General features: G+C 48.0%; 1 protein-coding gene across 1 annotated transcript; it reads right to left on the reverse strand.

Annotated features, from left to right (window-relative positions):
* Positions 1–4,071: 4,071 nt before the first annotated feature.
* Positions 4,072–8,034, reverse strand: LOC127348703 (triacylglycerol lipase OBL1). Its single transcript, XM_051374639.1, has 4 exons — positions 7,600–8,034; positions 6,009–6,304; positions 5,291–5,324; positions 4,072–5,194 (listed from the first exon to the last, which is right to left on the reverse strand). The coding sequence occupies exons 1-4, from the start codon at positions 7,934–7,936 to the stop codon at positions 4,302–4,304; spliced, it is 1,560 nt and encodes a 519-aa protein (XP_051230599.1). The 5' UTR covers positions 7,937–8,034; the 3' UTR covers positions 4,072–4,301.
* Between the last annotated feature and the right edge of the window lie 13,512 nt (positions 8,035–21,546).

The raw sequence follows: 21,546 nt of genomic DNA on the forward strand, positions 1-21,546 counted from the left end.
TGATGTCGACTCATATGTTGTTTCCCTTTTCTTGACATATATCGTGGTTAGCACTTTGTTAAATTAGGGAGGCAAGAACACAGGATTTATTTCCCCCATAATGATGCAAATGAAATGCCCAATCATTCATTTCTAACAATGTGGTCTTTTAATTCTTACTAGCTCCAACCGGTCATGCATCCCACGTAAATGATGTTCAACACATAGGGTCGATTTTTATTCAGTATAGAAGTGCTAGTGTACACCTCTGATCAAACAAATAGTCTCAGTTCATCATCAGTAGGAGTGTTGGTGTACGCCTCTGATGAAACAAGCATAGCCCGGGCTGGAGGCCCCCTGTCGAAGGCATCAGGGCCTTCCGTTGGTCGGCGCGGTGACCAACCCGGCTATTGGGAACGGCAGATCCCGTCTCCTGGTTGTCAGGGCCCTCAAATCTGACGGTCCTGCATGAGGATCAGGCCAAAATTTTGTGTTCCGGCGTCGTGTTTTAGAAGATGTGTGATACAATGTGAGAACATCTTCAGCGGTCCGATACAAATGTACAAAGGCGGTTCGCAAATGTATGTGTGAGGGCATCTTCAGCATGTCGAAGTGTACGTGTTAGGACATCTTTAACGGGCTGATACAAACGTACCAAAGTGGTTCGACTCAAACAGACCGATTGTCATGGACCAATTGGCGGGGACTCATTCCCAGCCCAAATTTGTGCTAGAAATGCGCCTGTGCGGATCATCCGTGCACGTTCCCCTCTTGTCCTCCCTTGGTCCTTCTGTCAGAGACATACAAATCACTCCTTCCATGAAATCATGAAAGAAGCAAGGAAAAAATCTCAACGGGTCAGCTCAATATTATCTCTAATTCATTGGTGTCATCTCATGCAAAATAACAATACTTACTACTAATTAGTGAAGAGTTTTGTAACATTCATGGGGGTTAGTATGCCAATAAGGCGGCTCCGTCCCTGCATGAAATCGACCCCCTCCCTCTCTGTCACAACATCGTTGCAGCGCTGCCACCTGTTCCAAGCCATTGTCAGAGCCGCATGCCGCTGCTTACCGAAGGCCATTTCTCTTGCCGGCGTTGTTTGTACGACCTAGCCGCTATCGGAGGAGCTCAGGCCATGTAGTCGTCTCCGCTGTCTTCCCGGTCAGCACCACCACCTTAGTCCACGCCTTCGTGTCGGTTGGTTGCCTTTTGCGGCTGTCTTCTCGGATCCGGCCAGGACATGTCCAATTCACTTGCCGTAGGCTTAGACGTGCCCGTGAACCATGGCGCCCCGGACCTATCCAGCTATTTTTTTGGCCAAATTCGAGGTATGAACTCGGCCTATAATTTCATGCCAACTTGCGCTGACATAGACATTGATATAGTGACCATTTATATGACCATTGTCCTGTATGTTGTGCAAAGATGGGCAGTAGCTCAACCGATTTTTTTCAAAAACACATTTCGTGAATAGGACGAGGAGTCCGAGTCCAACGGTTATACAAATGTTTTGTTGGCCACGGCAGCCCTCGTCCATGAGCACAATAAGAAGCAGCTAGTCATATTCTCTCATTTTATTTTATTTGCTTGTAAACTATGTTTGATAGTGAGCTATGTTATTTAATTGATTATGAACTATTTAAATTTATTGTTTGTAAAGTACAATATTGTATTGTATTAAAAATGGTCAAAATAGGTGAAATGGGAAAAAGCAGGGCTATACGGGCAGCGGGGACCAAATGGGGTGCACCCCACACCAAACCGATGAGTAGAGAATACACAACCTTTGGTATATTCATGGGCCGATTAAAACCAAAATTGATACATTTGGTGTTCAAAATAGGTCGACCCATTAGTGATGCCCGTAAGTCTAAGCCTGCGGCCCTGATTATGGCCACCCCTTCCATTTGACTTCTTTTTGCAGACGATAGCTTGCTTTTCATTAAGGCAAATTCTGGTGGAGCTTTGGAGATCTCAGAAATTCTCAAGGTATATTGTCTTTCTTCGAGCCAGCGTATTAATAAGGATAAATCTTCAGTACACTTTAGCAAAGGTTGACCGAATTTAGTCAGAGCAGAAATAAAGAACATTCTCCAAGTTGCAAATGAAACTCTGTCAGGAAAATATTTGGGTATGCCATCTGATATTGGAATTTCAAAAAATGGTTCTTTCAAATATCTCAGAGATCGGATCTGGAAGTACATACAAGGATGGATGGAACAGATACTCTCCTCAGATGGAAAGGATGTGCTAATAAAATCGGTGGCCCAAGCCATCCCAATTTTTTCCATGTCATGCTTTAAACTCCCACGAGGTCTATGTCAATACATTGATCAAGTTATTAGAAGCTTCTGGTGGGGGAGCAAGGATGGAAAGAGAAAGGTTGCATGGGTATCCTGGGATGTTCTAATAATGCCTAAGTATATGGGAGGTCTAGGCTTTAAGGATATGGAACTTTTCAACTTGGCCCTCTTGGCCAAACAGGCTTGGCGAATTCTTCAAGCTCCTCAAACTCTGAGTGCTAGAATTCTAAAAGTTGTATATTTCCCTCACTGCGATATTATGACAGCCGGCCTTGGCACTAGGCCTTCACAAGTTTGGCGGGCGATATTGGAAGGAAGATATGCTCTCAAGCTTGGCCTGATCCGACGCATTGGTGATGGCAACACTACATCCATATGGAATGAGAATTGGCTCCCTCGCAGCACTAGACTGCGCCCCGTTGCAGCAACTGGTACTGTTCACTGTCCGACAATGGTTTCTGAACTTATAGAACATACTGAGGGGGAATGGAAGATGCTAACAATGCATTTCCTACCTATGGACATAGAAGTTATAAAGTCTATTCCTTTGAGCACAGTTAACCAAAGTGACACTTGGGCATGGCACTTTGAAAAAACGGGATTGTTTTCTGTCCGATCAGCATACAGGTTGTTGGTTTCTACCAAAAAATGCAGAGAAGATTGGCTGGCAGGGCGTCCAGCTAGCTCTTCATCGAGCACTGAGCAGAAAGCATGGACCACTCTCTGGAAAACGAAGGTCCCAAGCAAAATTAGGGTCTTCTTATGGCGACTAGCTCATCAGTCCATCCCAACTGGATCAGTTCGCCACCATCGGAACATGGCTACAACCCCTAGGTGTCCATTCTGCGCAGCTACAAGTGATGATTGGAGACACTCGTTCATGAATTGTACCATGGCAAGATGTGTTTCGGCTCTAGTCGATGAAGAAGTGACTGAGCACATAAGCATAAACAATTGTGGCAATGCCAAGGATTGGCTGTTCTTCCTGATTGACACACTGTCACACGAAAAGTTCACCAAGGTAATTATCACGCTCTGGGCAATTTGGGGTGCCAGAAGGAAAGCAATACACGAAGAAATTTTTCAGAGCCCTCTAACAGTCTATGGTTTTATCACAAATTATCTAGCCGAACTGAACCAGATTCAAACAATCAACAAACCTCGATTGCAAGTTCCTGCAGTACCTCCGGCTGCCCCCTGGATCGCGCCACCAAGCAGTGCAGTAAAGGTAAATGTTGATGCTACGGTATCTAAGTATGGGAACAGAGGGGTCGTTGCAGCAATTTTCGGGATGAACATGGAGCTTTTCTTGGTGCCTCTGTCCTAGCAGTTCAAGGGATTGCTGATCCTGCAACTTTGGAGGCGATAGCTTGCCGTGAAGGACTTGCTCTCTGCTCTGATCTTCACGTTAACAGAATTATTCTTGCATCAGACTGCCTGGAAGTTGTCAATGCTATCAAGGAAGGGAGCAGAGGAAGCTACTTTTCTGTCCTCTGTGAGATTAACTAGCGCAGTTCAGCTTTTGCTTCAGTTAGTTTCAACCATGAAGGAAGAAAGTCCAATATGCATGTTCATAATTTAGCCCATAGTCACATTTCTCTTGAGCATGGTCGCCACATGTGGCTCCTTAATTCCCCAGACATTGCTATTGTACCTATGATGATTGAGTAATAAAAGGAGCTGTAAACCCTCAAAAAAAAAAAAAATTTGACTTACAGGTGTTGCGACTCTTGTTGCAAGGAAGGTAACTTCAGGTTGATCGATGTGATAAGTCTTCCGTGAATAATTATTAAAAAATGTTTTATTTTGATGCATAAGAAGGGATACAACTTCCATTTCAAAGAACACATACATAGGCAGCACACTTGATAAATATCGCACAAACGCGACGACACGCACACCCAAAACACAACTTATTACTGTAATTCATTCATCGTGTCTCTCTCTAGAGAAGATGAGATCGATCTCATCGTCGTCACTCTCACCGGCGTCGTGGCTCCGCCGTCGTCCATCTCAGACCTGCTTGGCCTCGATGCGGCCGAGGCGGATGCCGTTGACGTAGTCCCTGGGGCTGTGCGAGGCGAGGCCAGGGACGATGAGCCCGGACGCGCGGTACAGCAGCGAGACGGCGCCCTCGCGGTAGTCCTTGCCGGCCCTGACCCAGAGGAAGGCGCCCTTCACCAGGTCCCCCAGCGCGTTCCCGTACATGGACAGCAGGAACCTCGGGTCGAAGTAGTTGGGGTTGGGCGCGTCGCCGGGGAGTACCTTGCCGTCGTACCAGCCGTCGTAGTAGATGCAGGTGCCGCCGTGCGCGAACTCCGCGATCAGCGGGATGTCGAACGGCACCCGCGGCACGACGTCGTAGCGGTACACGATCCGGTAGTACGTCGCCGCCACCTTCGCCACCTCGGCGGCGAGGTACTTGGCGAACGTGTCGTCGCCGACCCGGGGCTGCCCGTAGGTCTGCACGGTGTCGAGCCGGCTGAGGATGTCCGTCTCCTTGTGCAGCGCGAGGATCGCCGGGAAGACGGCGGCGAGCGCGCCGCCTAGGCTGTGGCCCGTGATGACCAGCCGGGACCCCGGGTGCTTCTTCAGCTGCTCGCGGATCACCTCCCGGAGCTTGTAGTAGGCGATGGTCTTGCCGATCGGGGCGGCGCCGTTGGGGGCGTCCTTGGGGAAGGCGCGGTTGGCGTCCTTGCCGTCCTCCTCCTGGAGGCCGAGCGCCTTGAGGAAGCCGGCGTGGACGTGGCCCATGGCGCCCATGCCCAGCCACGACAGGTTCACGTCCGTCGACCAGTCCTGCATGTTGAACGGCTCCGTGCCGCGGAACGCCACCACCACCACGTTCGCGTCCTCGGGGCGGTCCGTGAACACGAACGCCTGCGTCGTCTCCTCCTTCAAGAACTCTGCATCCACCAACATTACATGCATACAGATAATTAATAATAAGCTTAACGATCTCTTGATTAATTTCGTGCTAGCTTAATTAGCTTGCTACTTACTGTTCCAGCCGTTGTAGAACCCCACGAAATTAAACTGCAAATCACAAAAATAATAGTACGTTAGATTAGATCGATATATAATTATATATAGATATGTAAACAGACAACTCGTGTGTCAGAATAAGCAGATGCCAATAATATTTTTCTCAGATTTGCTAATTCTAAGTATCCAGACAATTGAATATACTCTCTCACTAGTCAGTTTGGTTTATAAGACGTTTAAGGTATTTTAAAGGTTCACTCGTTTTTGTGTGTATCTAGTCTATTTTTAGTGTATAAATTCACTCCTCTTAATTTGTATTTAATCTAATTTAAATGTGTCTAAAAAATCTTACATTTGTGCATGGATGGGGTACTTTTTAATTCTTGTTGGTCTATATATAAGTTGCACATGAGCCGCAAGTAGATTGTAACATCTATTTGGATGATGTTAATCGTCTAAGTCGAGTGAGATCTTACATGCATGAAAAAAAAAAACATGCATGTGTACTTGTCCCAATATGATTGATGATGTCCTAGAACAGTTGCTGCCCCATTCTCCGCAAAACTAGCTAGTCCACTTGTACACATTCTCATCATTTGATTCGTCCATCACTTGTATCTCACTTGTCTCCACGTTTTTTTTATTAATCCTTTAGTGATGTCATGTGTAGTTATATACGTACAGTGGTGATTATATCTACTGTATTACTGTGGATCATTTTATGTGTGTGATTACCTTCCAGACATTGTTGACCACGTTCTCGACGAAGGCGGCGTTCTCGTAGGCGATCTTGGCCGCCATGACGGTGATCTCGAGGATCAGGTACGTCCGCACGATGAGGGGCGTCCCGTCCGTCACGTACCCGCTCTCCAGGTCGGCGACCTCGCCGGAGACCAGGACGTTGAGCACCTGTAGCTGCCTCATGTCGCCGGCGGACGTCTCCGGCGCCGGTTTCAGCTCCGTCCGCCCGTCAATCATGCCGATCATCGTCCGGAAGTTCGCAGCGTCGCGCCGCGGGATCACCAGCTTAACTGCATATCATCCCCATGCCAAATTCAGATTTGGTAGTAGTAGTGTTGCTATCATGCATGGCGTGCTCCGTTTGATTTAATGACAAGTACGGTCAGGTTATCAAATCATGGCTTGTACTTTGGTACAAGGTGCCAAATTCTAGCAACGCTGTAGCTGCGACCTGCTTCGTTAACAAAACTGTACTGGATAATGACAGTGCCAAGATGACATGCGTGCATATGTACATTCAAGCGATTTCCGTGGTAGACACGTGCATGCAAATTAATGTGTAATATAGGCATGCGTGGATTAGGACAAAACGTTGAAAGGTAAAAAACAAAAACCGAGATAATGCATGGAAAACATGCGAAGAGATATGGTGGCGTGTGTTAAACTCCCTTTCAAATACATGCATGATGTTTTACACATGTACATGCATGTACACCATATCTAATTTTTTAAATTAAACATATGTTATCAGTATGATTATTATCGATTTTTTTTAAATTAGCGAATGAAGAGATTCGGAGGGAGCTGTAAAAATTGAAATACACGAAGTTTAACATCATGGTTTTATGTGTAAGATTATTAGACATAACACAAGTGTGGCACTATGTTAAATTAACAGAAAATTAAGCACCGTAAAAATAACCATACAGAAGAAATGCGAAGATCACACAAGCACAAACACACACCCATATGCGCAGGTTGTAAGAAAAAAATAAAAACATGAAAAATGGTGACACAATTTAGTTTACAGAAAATAGTCCAAAATAATAATGCACATATGTAAGCTTTACATACGGTTAAATCAAGTTAATTAGCACATAGATGAAAGACACATACTTTGTTAAATTAACACCCCTTAAAACACCACATAAGTAGAAAATGCAAAGAAGAAATAATTGGGGAAAATACACACACACACACACACACACACACACAGAGAGAGAGAGAGAGAGAGAGAGAGAGAGAGAGAGAGATCATACATGTAATCGTTCTGTCTCACAAACTTACCTGGGACAGTCATTATCCTTGCATGCCTCGTTCAATATACGTTTCCGACATTCGATCTCAGCATGTTGGTCCATTACTCATTTATATGTAGATATATGTAGTTAGACGTTTGTAATTAGCTACATTTTGTGACACGGTTAATTAATTTAAATTAAGCCAAATTTAAGTCGATCGTCAGTTTATACAGATCTTCGTCTCAGTTTTTGTAGGCCCTTATTTCAAGTAGATCATGCATGAGTTGATTAAGACATAACCGCGTATAAGTATATGTGCGCATACTATATTCGTGGATACGTACATCTGACGATGTTCCATAGGATGCCGAGCAGGCCTCCGTTCAGCGCGACGAAGTTGAGGAAGAACTCGACGACGATGCCGAGCCACTTGGCTGGCGTGTAGATGGAGGCAAGCACCTTCTGGATGATCTCGGTGAGCTTGACGAAGATGTCGCCGGGTGTGATGCCGATGTCTCGGGCCGTCTCGTCGCCGACGTCGACGAAGGCGTAGCTGGTGATGGGCCGCCGCAGGATCATCATCGACAGGATGTCGAAGAGCCGCACCTTCTCGGACCGAATGATCAGCTTCTCCTCCCCCATCTTGGGACGTCCAGCAGCAGCTTTTCCGGCTGCCGCCATGCTCGCCGGCCGGTGAGTGTGCTAGCTAGCTAGCTCAGCTTAGCAGACTTAACTACGTGGTGTGTGAGTGGCACAGTGGGCGATCGATCAGCTCAAGGCACACTGCTACGCCGCGGAGAAGGGTGCCTTTTATAGGGCTTTGGAGGGAGACAGACGGAACCGGGCCAGGGCTGGGTTGGGCTGGGCTTGGTGCCGAATGATTGATTGGCTAGGGCTAGATGGGTACCTAGGGTTTTGCTTACGTGGGTAGGGCCGGTTCATGCATGCTAGCTCGCGCGCTGAGCCTGAGCGTGCATCACATGGCTCGATCCATCCCCGCCGGCCACTGTTTCTACCAGTTGTCGGGACAGCACTTTCTACTGACTTTGGTTTGGTAGAAGCAGTCACATAGCTAGACTCCTTCCAAAATGTCGGATAGTCACACTGTGTACGTTGCCTGCACACAAACCGTCAAAGGGAGTGTATTCTCACTCAAGCTAGCATGTAACACTGGAAGACTGGAAAGAGTTGTGCTTACCTCTTTCCTAGTGAATTCTTATTTGTTTAGACGATGTTGCAAAAAAAAAGAGTATTAACCGAAACTCCCAAATTGACCCCATGTTTTGTTAACAGGACACATCATCTTCCTCCACTCACTTCACATCCATGGATGATTAAAGAGACGCAAAGTGGTCCTAAGGCAAAATATATTTTCCAGTAAACATACATGTATGAAGTCTTTACATTTCACACGCCCTTTTTCATCATGTCTGCCCAAGTTAAAAGTCTAGTTTGTGCACAAATATGTACAGTCATATAGATCTCCAATTATCAAAAGATCATTGGTTTGGACATTGGGGTGTAAATATCCAATCATCCAAAGATCATTGTTTTGAACATATATATATGGTTTAGTCAAATGCTAGATTTAGCTACCGGTGTTCTTTTCCGATAATTTTATACATAGATGGCATATATACTTTTGAATCACATGGCACATCAGTAGTATTTCCGAGGAAATTAACCACTTTCGTACTATTAATTTTTATTTAAGAGTATACTATATAAGTGCTAAATACAGGTTTAAGATCTAAGTCGGTTTAGAACATGAAGCTACTCTAGTAAAAAAATCGAATAGGAGGATAACACCCCGTGCATCCATTGATGCACACCACCATATATTATTTATTTTCAGAACTAGCAGCCAAACAAAGTCAACCAAAAAAGAAAAGCTTGGATTGTATGCCTCGCGGCAGTAACTTCACTAGACACTACTAACCCTATGTTACAAGACTGAAGCAAACAAAAAGTACACAACTCTTAGGCCAAGCCTCAAGAAGAAATACCACTAGTACCACCTCGCTTCTAATAACGGCCACATCACCTTTGATCTAGCAAAAATTGCATGACTTGACACCTCCGCCAGAGTCACGGTGCAAAGCATCTGCTGGCAGCAGTATGACTTAATACCTCCTTATGAGGCGTCATGCGTAGAGCTTGTCAACGAAAACATGACTCAATGCCTTTAAAGAGACATCGTTGTAGAACCTATCGAGCCGGAAAGACCATCATGGTGGAGGGCACGTCGAATACCACCGCCAACCTCGGAAAGACCATCAACATCTCGAGATCTAGTCGCCACGTTGTCTACATGAGCACTATAAATCTTTATCGAACGACATGTTTCAAAGACAGCCAGATATTTTTTGTTTTGCAATTTTTCCTAGTCGATAATTTCATCGTATTTGGTGTGCTAGATGTCTTTCCAAAGAAGATTAACGATGCAATTTCTTAGTTGACGGTGTCTTCCAATTAAAGTACATCCACATGTATCAAGCTGGATGATTTTTTGATTAATCTTGATTGACAACTAGGAGTATATTTTATGGAGCTTGTCCGTATATATTTAGTCACACTAACTTTCTCCTAGGTAAGCCAGATGGGACGAATCAAGTAATAACTGCAGGTCGTTTGTCGTTAATCGTCCCTGACGCTACAAAGCGACCCATTCCAAGTGGTTTTCTAGCAAAATGTCGATCGCTCGTATCTGGTTTCTTGTATGAATTTGGATAGGTTGGAGTAATAGTGCTTTCAGAAAATGTTTTGCGTGTGTGTATAGGAAAGGACTAGCAGCGTAAGCTAGACTATTCCAACATGTCGTCTCGTCGGATGGTAACATCTCTATCTCACGATTCACACGAGCGCAGCGTGTTATGATATTGTCATGCTCAAGATAATTGCAATCCAGCAGGTGCATATCTCGTGACTCTTGGTTGATGGGGTGCCCGGCAGGAAAATTGTACATGTCCATGGTCTGAGACAGGGACATCCCTTATCTCCGAAGCTTTTTGTGATCGCAATGAAAGTTGTGACATTGGTTACATGCAGGGCAGCAGAGCATGGGCTATTGTCACCTATCAGCAATGCTACCAACACTAGTGGAGAAGAGGCCTTTGGACCCAAGCAAATGACCCACTGCTGAACCAAACCGGGTCCAATGTCCCCATTGGACCCGGTTCGTTTCTGCCCAGGACGACCCCACCTGCTCGCGCCTGTCCTGTAGCGGCCTTTGGACCCGGTTTGTCATACAAACCGGGACTAAAGGTCCACCCGCAGGGCGCGGCAGGCCGTGTCAGCCTGGGGAACCCTTTAGTCCCGGTTTGTATGACAAACCGGGTCCAAAGGCCCCCCTCTGGCTATATAACCTTGCCCCTGCCCAAGTGTGAGCCACACTTAGCCATTTTTTCACTATCTTCACAAGAGGGGTGTGTTGCTTTCCTCTCTTCTTCACATGCACAAGAGGTGTTCGATGAAATGCTTAAGAGGATTTGCCACTTGAGTTTACACAAATCAAGCCATACTTAACTTGCTTTTTTCTTCTTCATCGAGGTTAACAACTTTATCCTTTTCATCTGCAATTGATAAAATGCATGTGTATATATACATCGTGATGTTCTGTAATGGTTTTGATCAGCTTAATTATATCATGCAGATGAATCGGCAATGGATGTACATTGACCGACGGTTTGACGAGTTCACTGCGGGCCTGGATAATTTTATGGCCGTGGCGGAGGCAAACAAACATGGTGGCTTCATGTATTGTCCATGTGTGGACTGCAAGAATACCGTAAATTACGCTCGCTCGAGTCTCATTCACAGCCACCTTCTCGCGATCCGGTTTCATGCCCGGTTACTATTGTTGGACCAAGCACGGAGAAAGAGGGGTTATGATGGAAGACAATGACGAAGAGGAAGAGGATGATGACGGTTATCCCAATTTCCCGAATACGATGATACCGCAGAAGGCAATGAAGACAATGAAGTAGAAGATCAAGAGGCACCAGATGAGCCTCGCTGATGATGATCTTGGCCGGGCCATTGCCGATGCAAGGAGAGAATGTGAAACTGAAAAGGAAAGGTTGGCCTTCGACAAGATGATAGAAGATCACAACAAATTGTTATACCCAACTTGCGAAGATGGCCATAAAAAGCTAGGCAAAGACACCGGAATTGTTGCAATGGAAGGCGCAGAACGGTGTCACCGACTCAGGATTTGGAAAGTTGCCGACAATAATTAAGAGGAAGCTTCCAAGGGGTAACGAATTGCCCGCCAAAGACGTACGAAGCGAAGAAGATTGTCTGCCCTCTAGGATTAGATGTGCAAAAGATACATGCATGCATTAATGATCGCATCCTCTACCGCGATGAGTACGAGAATTTGGATGCATGTCCGGTGTGCACCGCATTGCGGTATAAGATCGACGAGATGACCCTGGTGATGTTGAGGGCGAGCGCCCCGGGAAGAGTGGTTCTGCCAAGGTTATGTGGTATGCTCCTATAATACCACGGCTGAAACGCTTGTTCGTAAATAAAGAGCATGCTAGGTTGTTGCGATGGCACAAAGAAGACCGTAAGAAAGACGTGATGTTGAGGCACCTGCTGATGGCTCCCAATGGAGAAAATCGATAGAGAGTTCCCAAACTTTGCACAGGATGCAAGGAACTTACGGTTTGGTCTCGACAGATGGCATGAATCCTTTTGGAGAGCAGAGCTGCAGCCATAGCACCTGGCCTCGTGACTCTTTGTATATATAACCTTCCTCCTTGGTTGTGCATGAAGCGGAAGTTCATTATGATGCCAGTGCTCATACAAGGCCCGAAGCAACCCGGGAACGACATTGATGTGTACCTGAAGCCATTAGTCGAAGAACTTCTACAGCTGTGGTCCCTAGCAGGTGTACGTGTGTGGGACGAGCACAAGCAGGAGGAATTTGACCTAAGAGCGATGCTTTTCGTAACCATCAATGACTGGCCTGCTCTTGGTAACATTTCAGGACAGTCAAACAAGGGATACAATGCCTGCACACACTGTTAACAGGAGCTCGAAGGTGATTATTTGGAAAAAGGTCGAAGGTCGTGTACTGGGGCATCGTCGATTTCTTAGGCTTACCCATCCCGTAAGAAAGAAAGGCAAGCATTACAACGGTGAGGCTGATCACCGGAGGAAGCCTCCCATCGTGATGGTGTTGATATATTTGGTATGGTCAAGGATCTAGATGTAATATTTGGAAAGGGTCCTGGCGGACGGTCTGTTCCGAATGACGATGCCGGACACGCGCCCATGTGGAAGAAGAAATCTATATTTTGGGATCTACCCTATTGGGAAGTCTTAGAGGTCCGCTCTTCAATCGATGTGATGCACGTGACGAAGAATCTTTGCGTGAACCTGCTAGGCTTTCCGGGTGTGTACGGGAAGACAAAAGATACACCGAAGCACGGGAGGACCAAAGCAACGTTGGAAAGACCCCAAAAAGCTGCATGAGAGAGTTAAAGGACGTCATTTATCCAGCTACGCTCTTACAAAAGCAGAGAAGGAAATATTTTTTGAATGTCTTAGCAGTATCAAGGTCCCGTCCGGCTTCTCCTCCAATATAAAGGGAATAATAAATATGGAGAAGAAAACATTCCAACTTGAAGTCTCATGACTGTCACGTGATAATGACACGGTTGCTTCCGATTGCATTGAGGGGGCTTCTACCGGAAAATGTTCGACCGCCCATTGTGAAGCTATGTGCATTCCTCAATGCAATTTCTCGAAGGTAATAAATGCAGTAATTCTACCGATTTTGCAGATTTATGTGGTCCTCTGTCTCTTTAGTTTTGAGCTGGTGTTCCCTCCATCATTCTTCAATATTATGACACATCTCCTCGTTCACCTGGTCGATGAGATTTCCATTCTCGGTCCCGTGTTTCTACACAATATGTTCCCCTTCGAGAGGTTCATGGGAGTCTTGAAGAAATATGTTCATAACCGTGCTAGGCCGAAGGAAGCATCTCCAAGGGCTATGGAACAGAGGAGGTCATTGAATTCTGTGTTGACTTTATTCCTGACCTTAAGCCGATTGGTGTTCCCGAATCGCGGCATGAAGGGAGACTAAGTGGAAAAGGCACGCTAGGAAGGAAATCAATGATATGTAGGGACGGGATTTCTTTGACTCAAGCACACTACACGGTCCTACAAAGTTCCACCTTGGTGGCTCCGTATATCGGTGACCACAAGAACTTTCTACGCTCCCAGAACCCGGGGGCAGTCGAACGATTGGATTAGACGTGAACACATGTCGACTTTCGGCGGTTGGTTGCAAAAACATCTCCTGAATAACAAACATATTGAAGATCAGTTGTACTTGCTGCCCAGACACCATCTTCGATCGTAGTGACTTTCCAAGGGTACGAGATAAATGGGAATACATTTTACACGATCGCCCAAGATAAAAAGAGCACCAACCAAAACAGTGGTGTCCGCTTTGATGCAATAATGAATGAAGGCCCAAATGACACATATTATGGTTACATAGAGGATATATGGGAACTTGAGTATGGACCTTCTTTTAAGGTCCCTTTGTTTAGGTGCAAATGGGTCAACAAAACAGGAGGCGGGGTTCGTGTAGACAAGTTGTATGGAATGACAACGGTGGATCTCAACAATCTTGGGTATAGAGACGAACCATTCGTCCTAGCCAAGGATGTGGCCCAGGTTTTCTATGTGAAGGATATGTCTACCAAACCAAGAAAAAGAAAACATAAGGAAACAAATACATCAAACGATGAGCCAAAGCGCCACATAGTTCTTTCTCGAAAAAGAAACATCGTGGGAGTGGAGGACAAGACAGACATGTCGAAGATTATAATCAGCTTGATGAAATTCCACCCTTCGAGTGAACATTGATCCAAGCATCAAGTTAAATGATGAAGATGCTCCATGGTTACGGCCGAAGAAGATTAATTAAATGATGAAGATGCTCCATCATCAAGTTAATTGAAGAATGTTCATGGCACAAATGAGTATCTCAACATGGCAATCAATTTCCCATTTATTTTTGTGTAATCATGTAATCGTATGTAAGATATTAAAAGTGGAGATGCGCCACGGGAGATTTCCCAACCCTTTCCCCAACACTGTTAGATGAGATGTAGTCGTTCAGGGGCTTGGCAAGGCGTATCGATGCTCCTTTTATAGGCACGGCACCTCTTCTACTTTGTCTTGTTCCTTCGACAGGGCGTCGTGCGCTACATGCTTTATCTCATCGAGCAGCTAAGGCGTCCACCCATGCGTTCTTATCCTGCCGACATCTTTAGTCCCGGTTGTACCCACCAGCCGGGACTAAAGGTTACCCACACGTCCTTATCCCACCGACAGTTTTGTTAGATGACACAAAAAAGGATCTTTAGTCCCGGTTGTACCCACCAGCCGGGACTAAAGGTTACCCACACGTCCTTATCCCACCGACAGTGTTGGGCGCCCCTGCGTTCCCGCCTCTTTTTCGTCCCGCGCTTGCCATCGCTTCCCGCCTCCGTCCTCCCGCCATTTTTTCACTATATATATGTTGGCTTGGCCTCCATTTACATATCACATCTAGACTCATATCTGCAAACCTCATCACCAGGTCACATGGCTTCCATCGTATCTCTAACCCTCCGGGAGGCGGAGGCGCTTTGCGCGTCGAACTACCCCTGCCCGCCGGGCTACCGCGTCCCTACCGGCTGGTTGCCGAGCGTCGGAGGGGTACCGGTCCCTCCTGTCCCTCTAGGTGTGGCGCGCGAGATGGCCATCACGAACCACTACTACTTCGAGCTCACGCCGAGCAGCGGAGGAATCCCGGTGGCATCCCGACTACAGCCCGACTTGGGAGAGCTTCTTCATCAATCGGCGTGAGAGGGCGCTCGCTGTGCACGAGGAGGGCGGCCCGCCTCCTTCGAACTTCAACGAGGCCGGCCGTCGGCTGTGGTGGCGCGACCGAACTCTCCAGGCGTCATGGCCCACCGCGGCCCCCGCCTGCGCGACCCTCAGTCCCACCCCCCGCGGGCTCTCCCGCCGAGGTTTGACTACCGCGACCCCGATGCCAGCCGACGATGATGACGGCGACTACGACGACTACAAAGTGGCGAGTACTACAGGGCTAGGCACGAGTATGACCGAATGACTCGAAACAGTCGAATCTGGCCATGTATCTTAATTAATTTTCAGTTGAGCTAGGCACGAGTACTATAGGGCTAGGCACGAGTACTATCTGGCCATGTATCTTAATTAATTTTCAGTTGAGTTACGTACTTTAATTCCACATGTAATCTGCGGGAAACTTTTCTCATCATCGGCGTCACACAACGACTTTATTGAAAATACAATAAAATAGATAAACAACTAGTCTAGTCGATCTACTCGTCGTCGGAGGTTGTCTCGGTCCAAATGTCGTCCCACCGAGGGTCGTTGTCGGCCCAAGTTGTATTCGGGTTATCGAGCTCGAACACGGCGACGGCCCGACGATGGCGCCTGTTGGACCTGCGTTGTGCCCGGAGGTCAGCGAAGAACGCGGCGGTGTTGTCGACGTCGTTGGGGAACCGCGCCCTCCACCGGCGCATCAACTCCTCGTCGTGCTCGGCGATTGCGATCCGGCGCTGCACCTGGCGGTGGCGGCGACGGTCCTCGTCGCCGACGAGGCACGGCGTCGGCGCGAGGAACTCCGCCTCCTCTAGCGATTCAACGTCCGGGAAGTTCATGTCGCACCGTGGCCGCCGAAATCGCCATGCGGCCGCGTCGTAGCGCGCGCCGCCAGCTCCGGGGTGTTGTACGTGCCGAGGGTGAGCCGGAAGCCACCGGCACGCATCTCGGCGTAGAACCTACCGTTCGGTCGCGCTCGGACGCCACGGAAACCGGACGAGCCGCGACGGCGCGGCGGCATCCCGGCGACGGATGAACGGAGGCGACGACGATGTTTGGTTCCGCGCACACGCGGCGCTTTATAGCACAGCGACGCGGCAAGTTTGGCGACAGGTGGCGCGGGGAAGCGGCGGGGCGTGGCACGTGGAAGCGGCGGCGACAGGTGGCGCGGGGAAGCGGCGGGGCCAGGCACGGCGGTGGCCCGTACATGGCGGTGACGGTGGTGGCCAGGCGGTGGCGGTGGCGGTGGTGGGCAGGCGGTGGCGGTGGCGACAGTGGCTTTTTTTCACTTGAAATAAGGCGGGAATGAAATTTTTTAAAAAAATTGGCCTTTGGACCCGGTTTGTATTACAAACCGGGACTAAAGGCCTTTTTTGCGCGCGCAGCGAAAACGCAGCAAAAAAGGCCTTTAGTCCCGGTTTGTTTTACAAACCGGCTCCAAAGGTCTTTGGACCCGGTTTGTAAAACGCACCGGGTCCAAAGGGGGGGGGAGTATAAAAGAAAGGACTTCGTCTCCGCGGCGATCAATCCCGCGGAGACGAAGCGCTGAGCGCCGCCAGGCTGCCCAACTGCGCGCGCCCACGCCGCTGCCGCCGCCGCCGCCGCGCGCCATCGCCGCCGCCCTCCCGTGCGCCATTGCCGCCGCCGCCACCCGCGCCGTCCGCACCATCCCCGCCTCCTCTCTCTCTCCCCGCGCGCGCACGTCGCCGCCGCCTCCGCCACTCCTCCCTCGCCGTCCGCCGCCACCGCGCCCCGCTCCGCCGCGCCCGCCTCCGCTTCTTCTCGTCTCGCCGCCATCGCCGCCGCCGACCCCGCCGGCCGCCACCGCGCCTCTCCCTCCGCCGGTAAGCCTCCTCGATCCGGTTTTTTTTTTTTCATTTGTTAGATTAAAGTGTAGTTAGTTTTACCCCGCACAAAAAAAAAAATAGTGTAGTTAGTTTTAGTGAAAATTTAGTTAAAATTAGTGTGTTAGTAAAATTAGTTAGTGTGTTAGTAAAATTAGTGTGTTAGTAAAATTATTAGTTAATGTGTTAGTGTGTTAGTAAAATTAGTTAGTGTGTTAGAAAAATTAGTGTTAGTAAAATTAGTTAGAGAAAAGTTAGAAAATTAGTTAGTTAGTGTTAGTAAAATTAGTTAGAAAAAAGTTAGTAAAATTAGTTAGGAAAAAGTTAGAAAAGTTAGAAAATAGATTCATTTGTGTCGGCGCCGCCGCGCGCCGACGACTTAGACCGTGGCGGTGCCGAGTCCGTAGCGGTGCCGCCGCGACATAGACTTAGGGTCGCGAAATAGAGAAAGAGCGAGCGAGGAGGAGCGCCGAGTCCGTGGCGGTGCCGGTATCGCCGGCGCTTCTGCCGACGCCCCCAAAACAGGGTCGTGGAACGCGGCGTTCGTACCAAAGTAGTGAAGTTTTTTATTTCGCACAATATCATGTTTTTTATTTATATTAGTATACATATATGATTTGTTTTCGTAGCTACGATGCCGCGACAGTGACAGCCGGCGGGCCGTGGTCTGACTCTCACCGAGGAGATGGAGCAGATGGGGGAGGTCCGGGACTGGGCTCCGCCGGGGTGGCACTGGGAGGTCTTAGCTTCCGGGTCGCGCACCTTGGTGCGGAATCCGGGTCCCGTTGTCGACCCGGATATTCTTTGGTGGAGGTCTTATGGGCCACGGTCATTTCAGAGGGAGCCGGCCCCGCCGGAGGAGGTAGCTCAGCGCATTGAAGCGGAGGACCAGCACGTTCGCCGTTACATGTACGCGTTAGACAACATGTATAGGACCGGATGGAGCGTTATGCGGGGATCTCATGTTAGCTATGCTCCCGTTGTTGTTCCGTGGCTTTGGGGGCACACCCAGCGCGGCTCAGGACCCGGTCGGCGCCCTCTAGGACCCGGTCTGCGCGGTTGAGTGGTTGTAGTAGTGATTGATATGTATTAGGGTTAAATAAACATGAACCCGATCTATGTATGCATGTAACTGCAGTATCTGCTTTCAGCACTATATTATCGATCCTTAGTTAAGAACTACACATATGTAACTCCATTTTCAGTTTTCGCATTATCCTTAATTTGATCATATGATGGTTCCTATGTATAGCTTGCAGGTCGTTGTAGAAAGCATGGAGAGAGATGAAATTCAAGAAAATTTCATGGAGGAACTCATAGCAAACGGTACTGGATGATCGCGACGACGACGTTATTCCAGATGATGGCGGTGACGATGTCACCGCAACTTATTTGAATGACTCCGGTGAGGGAGCGGAGGATATTGAGGAAGAAGATCCTAGTGGCGCCGGTGAGGAACAAGATCATCATAATGGCTCCCGAACTGTAGTTATCACCGAGGTATATAAATTAATTAAGCCGCTGTTGATCGACTAGATGCATTAACTAATGAAATTGTACTGACTATGAACTATTTCTTTTTTAGCCCTCCGGATCGAGCACTTCTTCTGTAAAGTCGAGGAAGCGAGGCCCGGCCAAAAAGTTGGATGACGGTGTTAGGTACGACATCACCCACATCGACAAGGATGGTAAACCGATTGCTCCAGAGAAAGGTGCAAAGGCATTTATAGCTCAATGCGGAGTGCTTGTTAGGGACCACGTCCCGATCACCGTTCGAGAATGGCACAAGCCGAAGGGACTAGTGCTGTCTGCGCAGAGGAAGAAGCTCAAGGTCTTTATATCGATGATGTAGCCAAAAACAGCATTATGAACAAGCTCATGGCACATTTCAACATAGTACCCGAAGAGGGGGGTGACGCTGAGAAGGCCAAGATGGAGCAGGCCCTCCGCGAGTTTGGCAAGAAGAAGATGGCCGAACTATTCAAGAGCCACAAGAAAAGATTGCGCCGCCTTATCAAGTTAAAGAAGACTCCGGACAGTGAGAAGGTAAAAAATCACTGGGACGAATTCGTGAAGTACAGCACGGAGTCAGAATAATTTTTGAGAAGGTCGGAAATAAATAAGGCAAATGCTGCGTTGAAGCTATATCACCAAATTCTGGGTCCAGGTGGATACAGGGCTAACCGTCCTAAGTGGGAGGCAGCTGAGGCGGAACCGACCGATAAAGGGATCGGATTAGGGACACACGGTTGGATCGAACGGTGCAAGGAGTGGTTCTACGGGATTGGGGGAACGTTGGATCCAGAAACAGGAAGTGCATCTATAAGAAAGCTCATCTGAAGGTTCCCATTGATGCCCTGGAAAAGGCACATAGGGACGTGGAGGCGGGGTTGTTCCAGCCCGAAAGAGAGAACGATGAGCTGACACGCGCCCTTGGGAACAAAGAACACGGCGGACGAACACGAGGCACAGCAGGCTCCGTTCCGTGGAAGTATGGCTTTCCTGCGGAAAGGAAGAGATTTCCTGATAAAAGCCATGAGAGGAGGAAGGCAAGGGAAACAGACCGCCTGGCTAACTTAGAGGAGGGTATGAGCACCATGCAAGCCCAATTAACCATGGTAACCCAAGTACTTACATCTCAGATGGCTCGGGGGCAGGCTGTAGATCCTGCACTGCTCAATGCCATCGCCCCACTGCAATCTCAACCACACCGGAAAAGCAGCGTGGCTTCCTCTCAGCAGGTGGATAATGATGATGATGATGACCAGGTGGTCGAGCCTCCTCGCTACCCCCCCGTGGATGATCTCACTGAGAGCCGTCCTTGTGAGCTGCATGTTAAAGTTTTCAACCTATCCTTCAAGGCGGCGGTCGGCATCCTCTTACCTACAAGGTCTTACCATTGCCGTCCGGTCCAAGACGACTTTGCTGTTGTGATGGTGGATGAAGTGTTGAGAGAGTATGAGGGGTTGGTGCTTGAGCACCCTGCAGGTGAAGATGGGGAAATCAAAGAACTGGGAGAAGCCCGTAGAACCACCGTGCAATGGCGGAAGGAGAACATTGTGTTTCCAGGTGAGAAGCCAACAAGCAGGCCACCTCCGCCTCCTCCGCCACCTGTGCAGTCTCCTCCGCGTGATGATTCTCCTCTGCGCGATGATGATTCCCCTATCCATGACCAGTCTCCTCCGCGTGAAAATACTCCGCCGCCTCCTCCTCCTCGTCAGGAGACTCCGCCGCTTCCACCTAAGCAAAAGAGGAAGCGGTCCGCGGCACCTCCTACAGCTCCGAAGAGATCATCAACTCCAATGAGGGAACAGACTCCAGAGTTGTTGCCACATGAGCAGACTGAAGAGCAAAAGGCGTTTCTTGCAACTGCGCCGAAGAAGATGTTTATTCCACCGCAGCAGTGAAGCACTTTGCCGAGACGAGAATGAAGAGACCAGAGCCGAGAGCTGATTATGACCGCTCTCTTGGACAGTCCTCTAAAGCGATGAAAGAAGCAAAAAAAGTCGCCCGGCTTGGACAAAGCGGGACATTCGGGCCGCACCCCACTTCATCGTGGAGCCATATCATGATCCAGAGACGGCATCGATGATCGAACGGGCGGCTAGAGCTCAGGGAGCATCAGTTGAGTACGAAGATTACTATCCAACGGCTCAAGTGGTAAACAAGTATAGATACGGATCTGATCTCGTCAAACTTGGCGAGCTCGCGCGTCTAGGGACTCAGATGCGAAGGTTGCATGAATGGTACCTGAAAGCCTGTCGAAGAGGTGATCGCTACCTCACGGTGTATCTTAGAGATGAGCATTACTTCCGGGGGGAAGACGAGATAAACATTGACGTAGAAGAACTGTTTCAGTTATTCAATCAAGACGCCCTCGACAAAGCTGTCATCAGTTGCTACTGCCTGTAAGTGATTTATTTGTGTAATTAAGTTTGTAGCTCATTCATTTGCACTAACAATTATCCTCATTATATTCTTTGTGTACGCTATACATTTAATTATGCAGAATGAAGAAGCTGGAATACAAAAGAGGCAAGCTCCTACCGCTGGGGTTCATAGACCCAAACACAGTTCATGAAGTTACGGTTCAAGACTTCGCCAAGGACACAGAGGACAACATCGTAATGTTTTTATAGAAGCAAGCAGACAAAGAGGATATATTCTTTCCCTACAACTTCAAGTGAGTGTTATATATAACATACATTATGCTTGTGCACCTTCCACTTTATTCTCGTAATCATTGAGCTATGCTTGTGCAGTTTCCATTTTATTCTCCTAATCATTGATCTTCACCTTGGAGTCGTAAACGTCATGGACTCGAAACGTAAAGAATATGCGGAATGGGCGGACATGGCTGCCATCCTCCGTAGGTAGTTTCAATCAATTTCGTATTGGCATCTTCATCTGCTCTAATTCGAAGATATCATCAACTAATCAATTACTCATTTACTCATTATTTTTTGTCAAGTGGCTTGGAAACGGTTCATCAATACTGTTCCGGGTGAATGGAAACCGGAGCTTACATTTAGAGATTACCCTGTAAGTAGTACTATATATATAGCTATG

This window comes from Lolium perenne, chromosome 1 (genome assembly GCF_019359855.2).
Source record: "Lolium perenne isolate Kyuss_39 chromosome 1, Kyuss_2.0, whole genome shotgun sequence".
Taxonomy (NCBI): domain Eukaryota; kingdom Viridiplantae; phylum Streptophyta; class Magnoliopsida; order Poales; family Poaceae; genus Lolium; species Lolium perenne.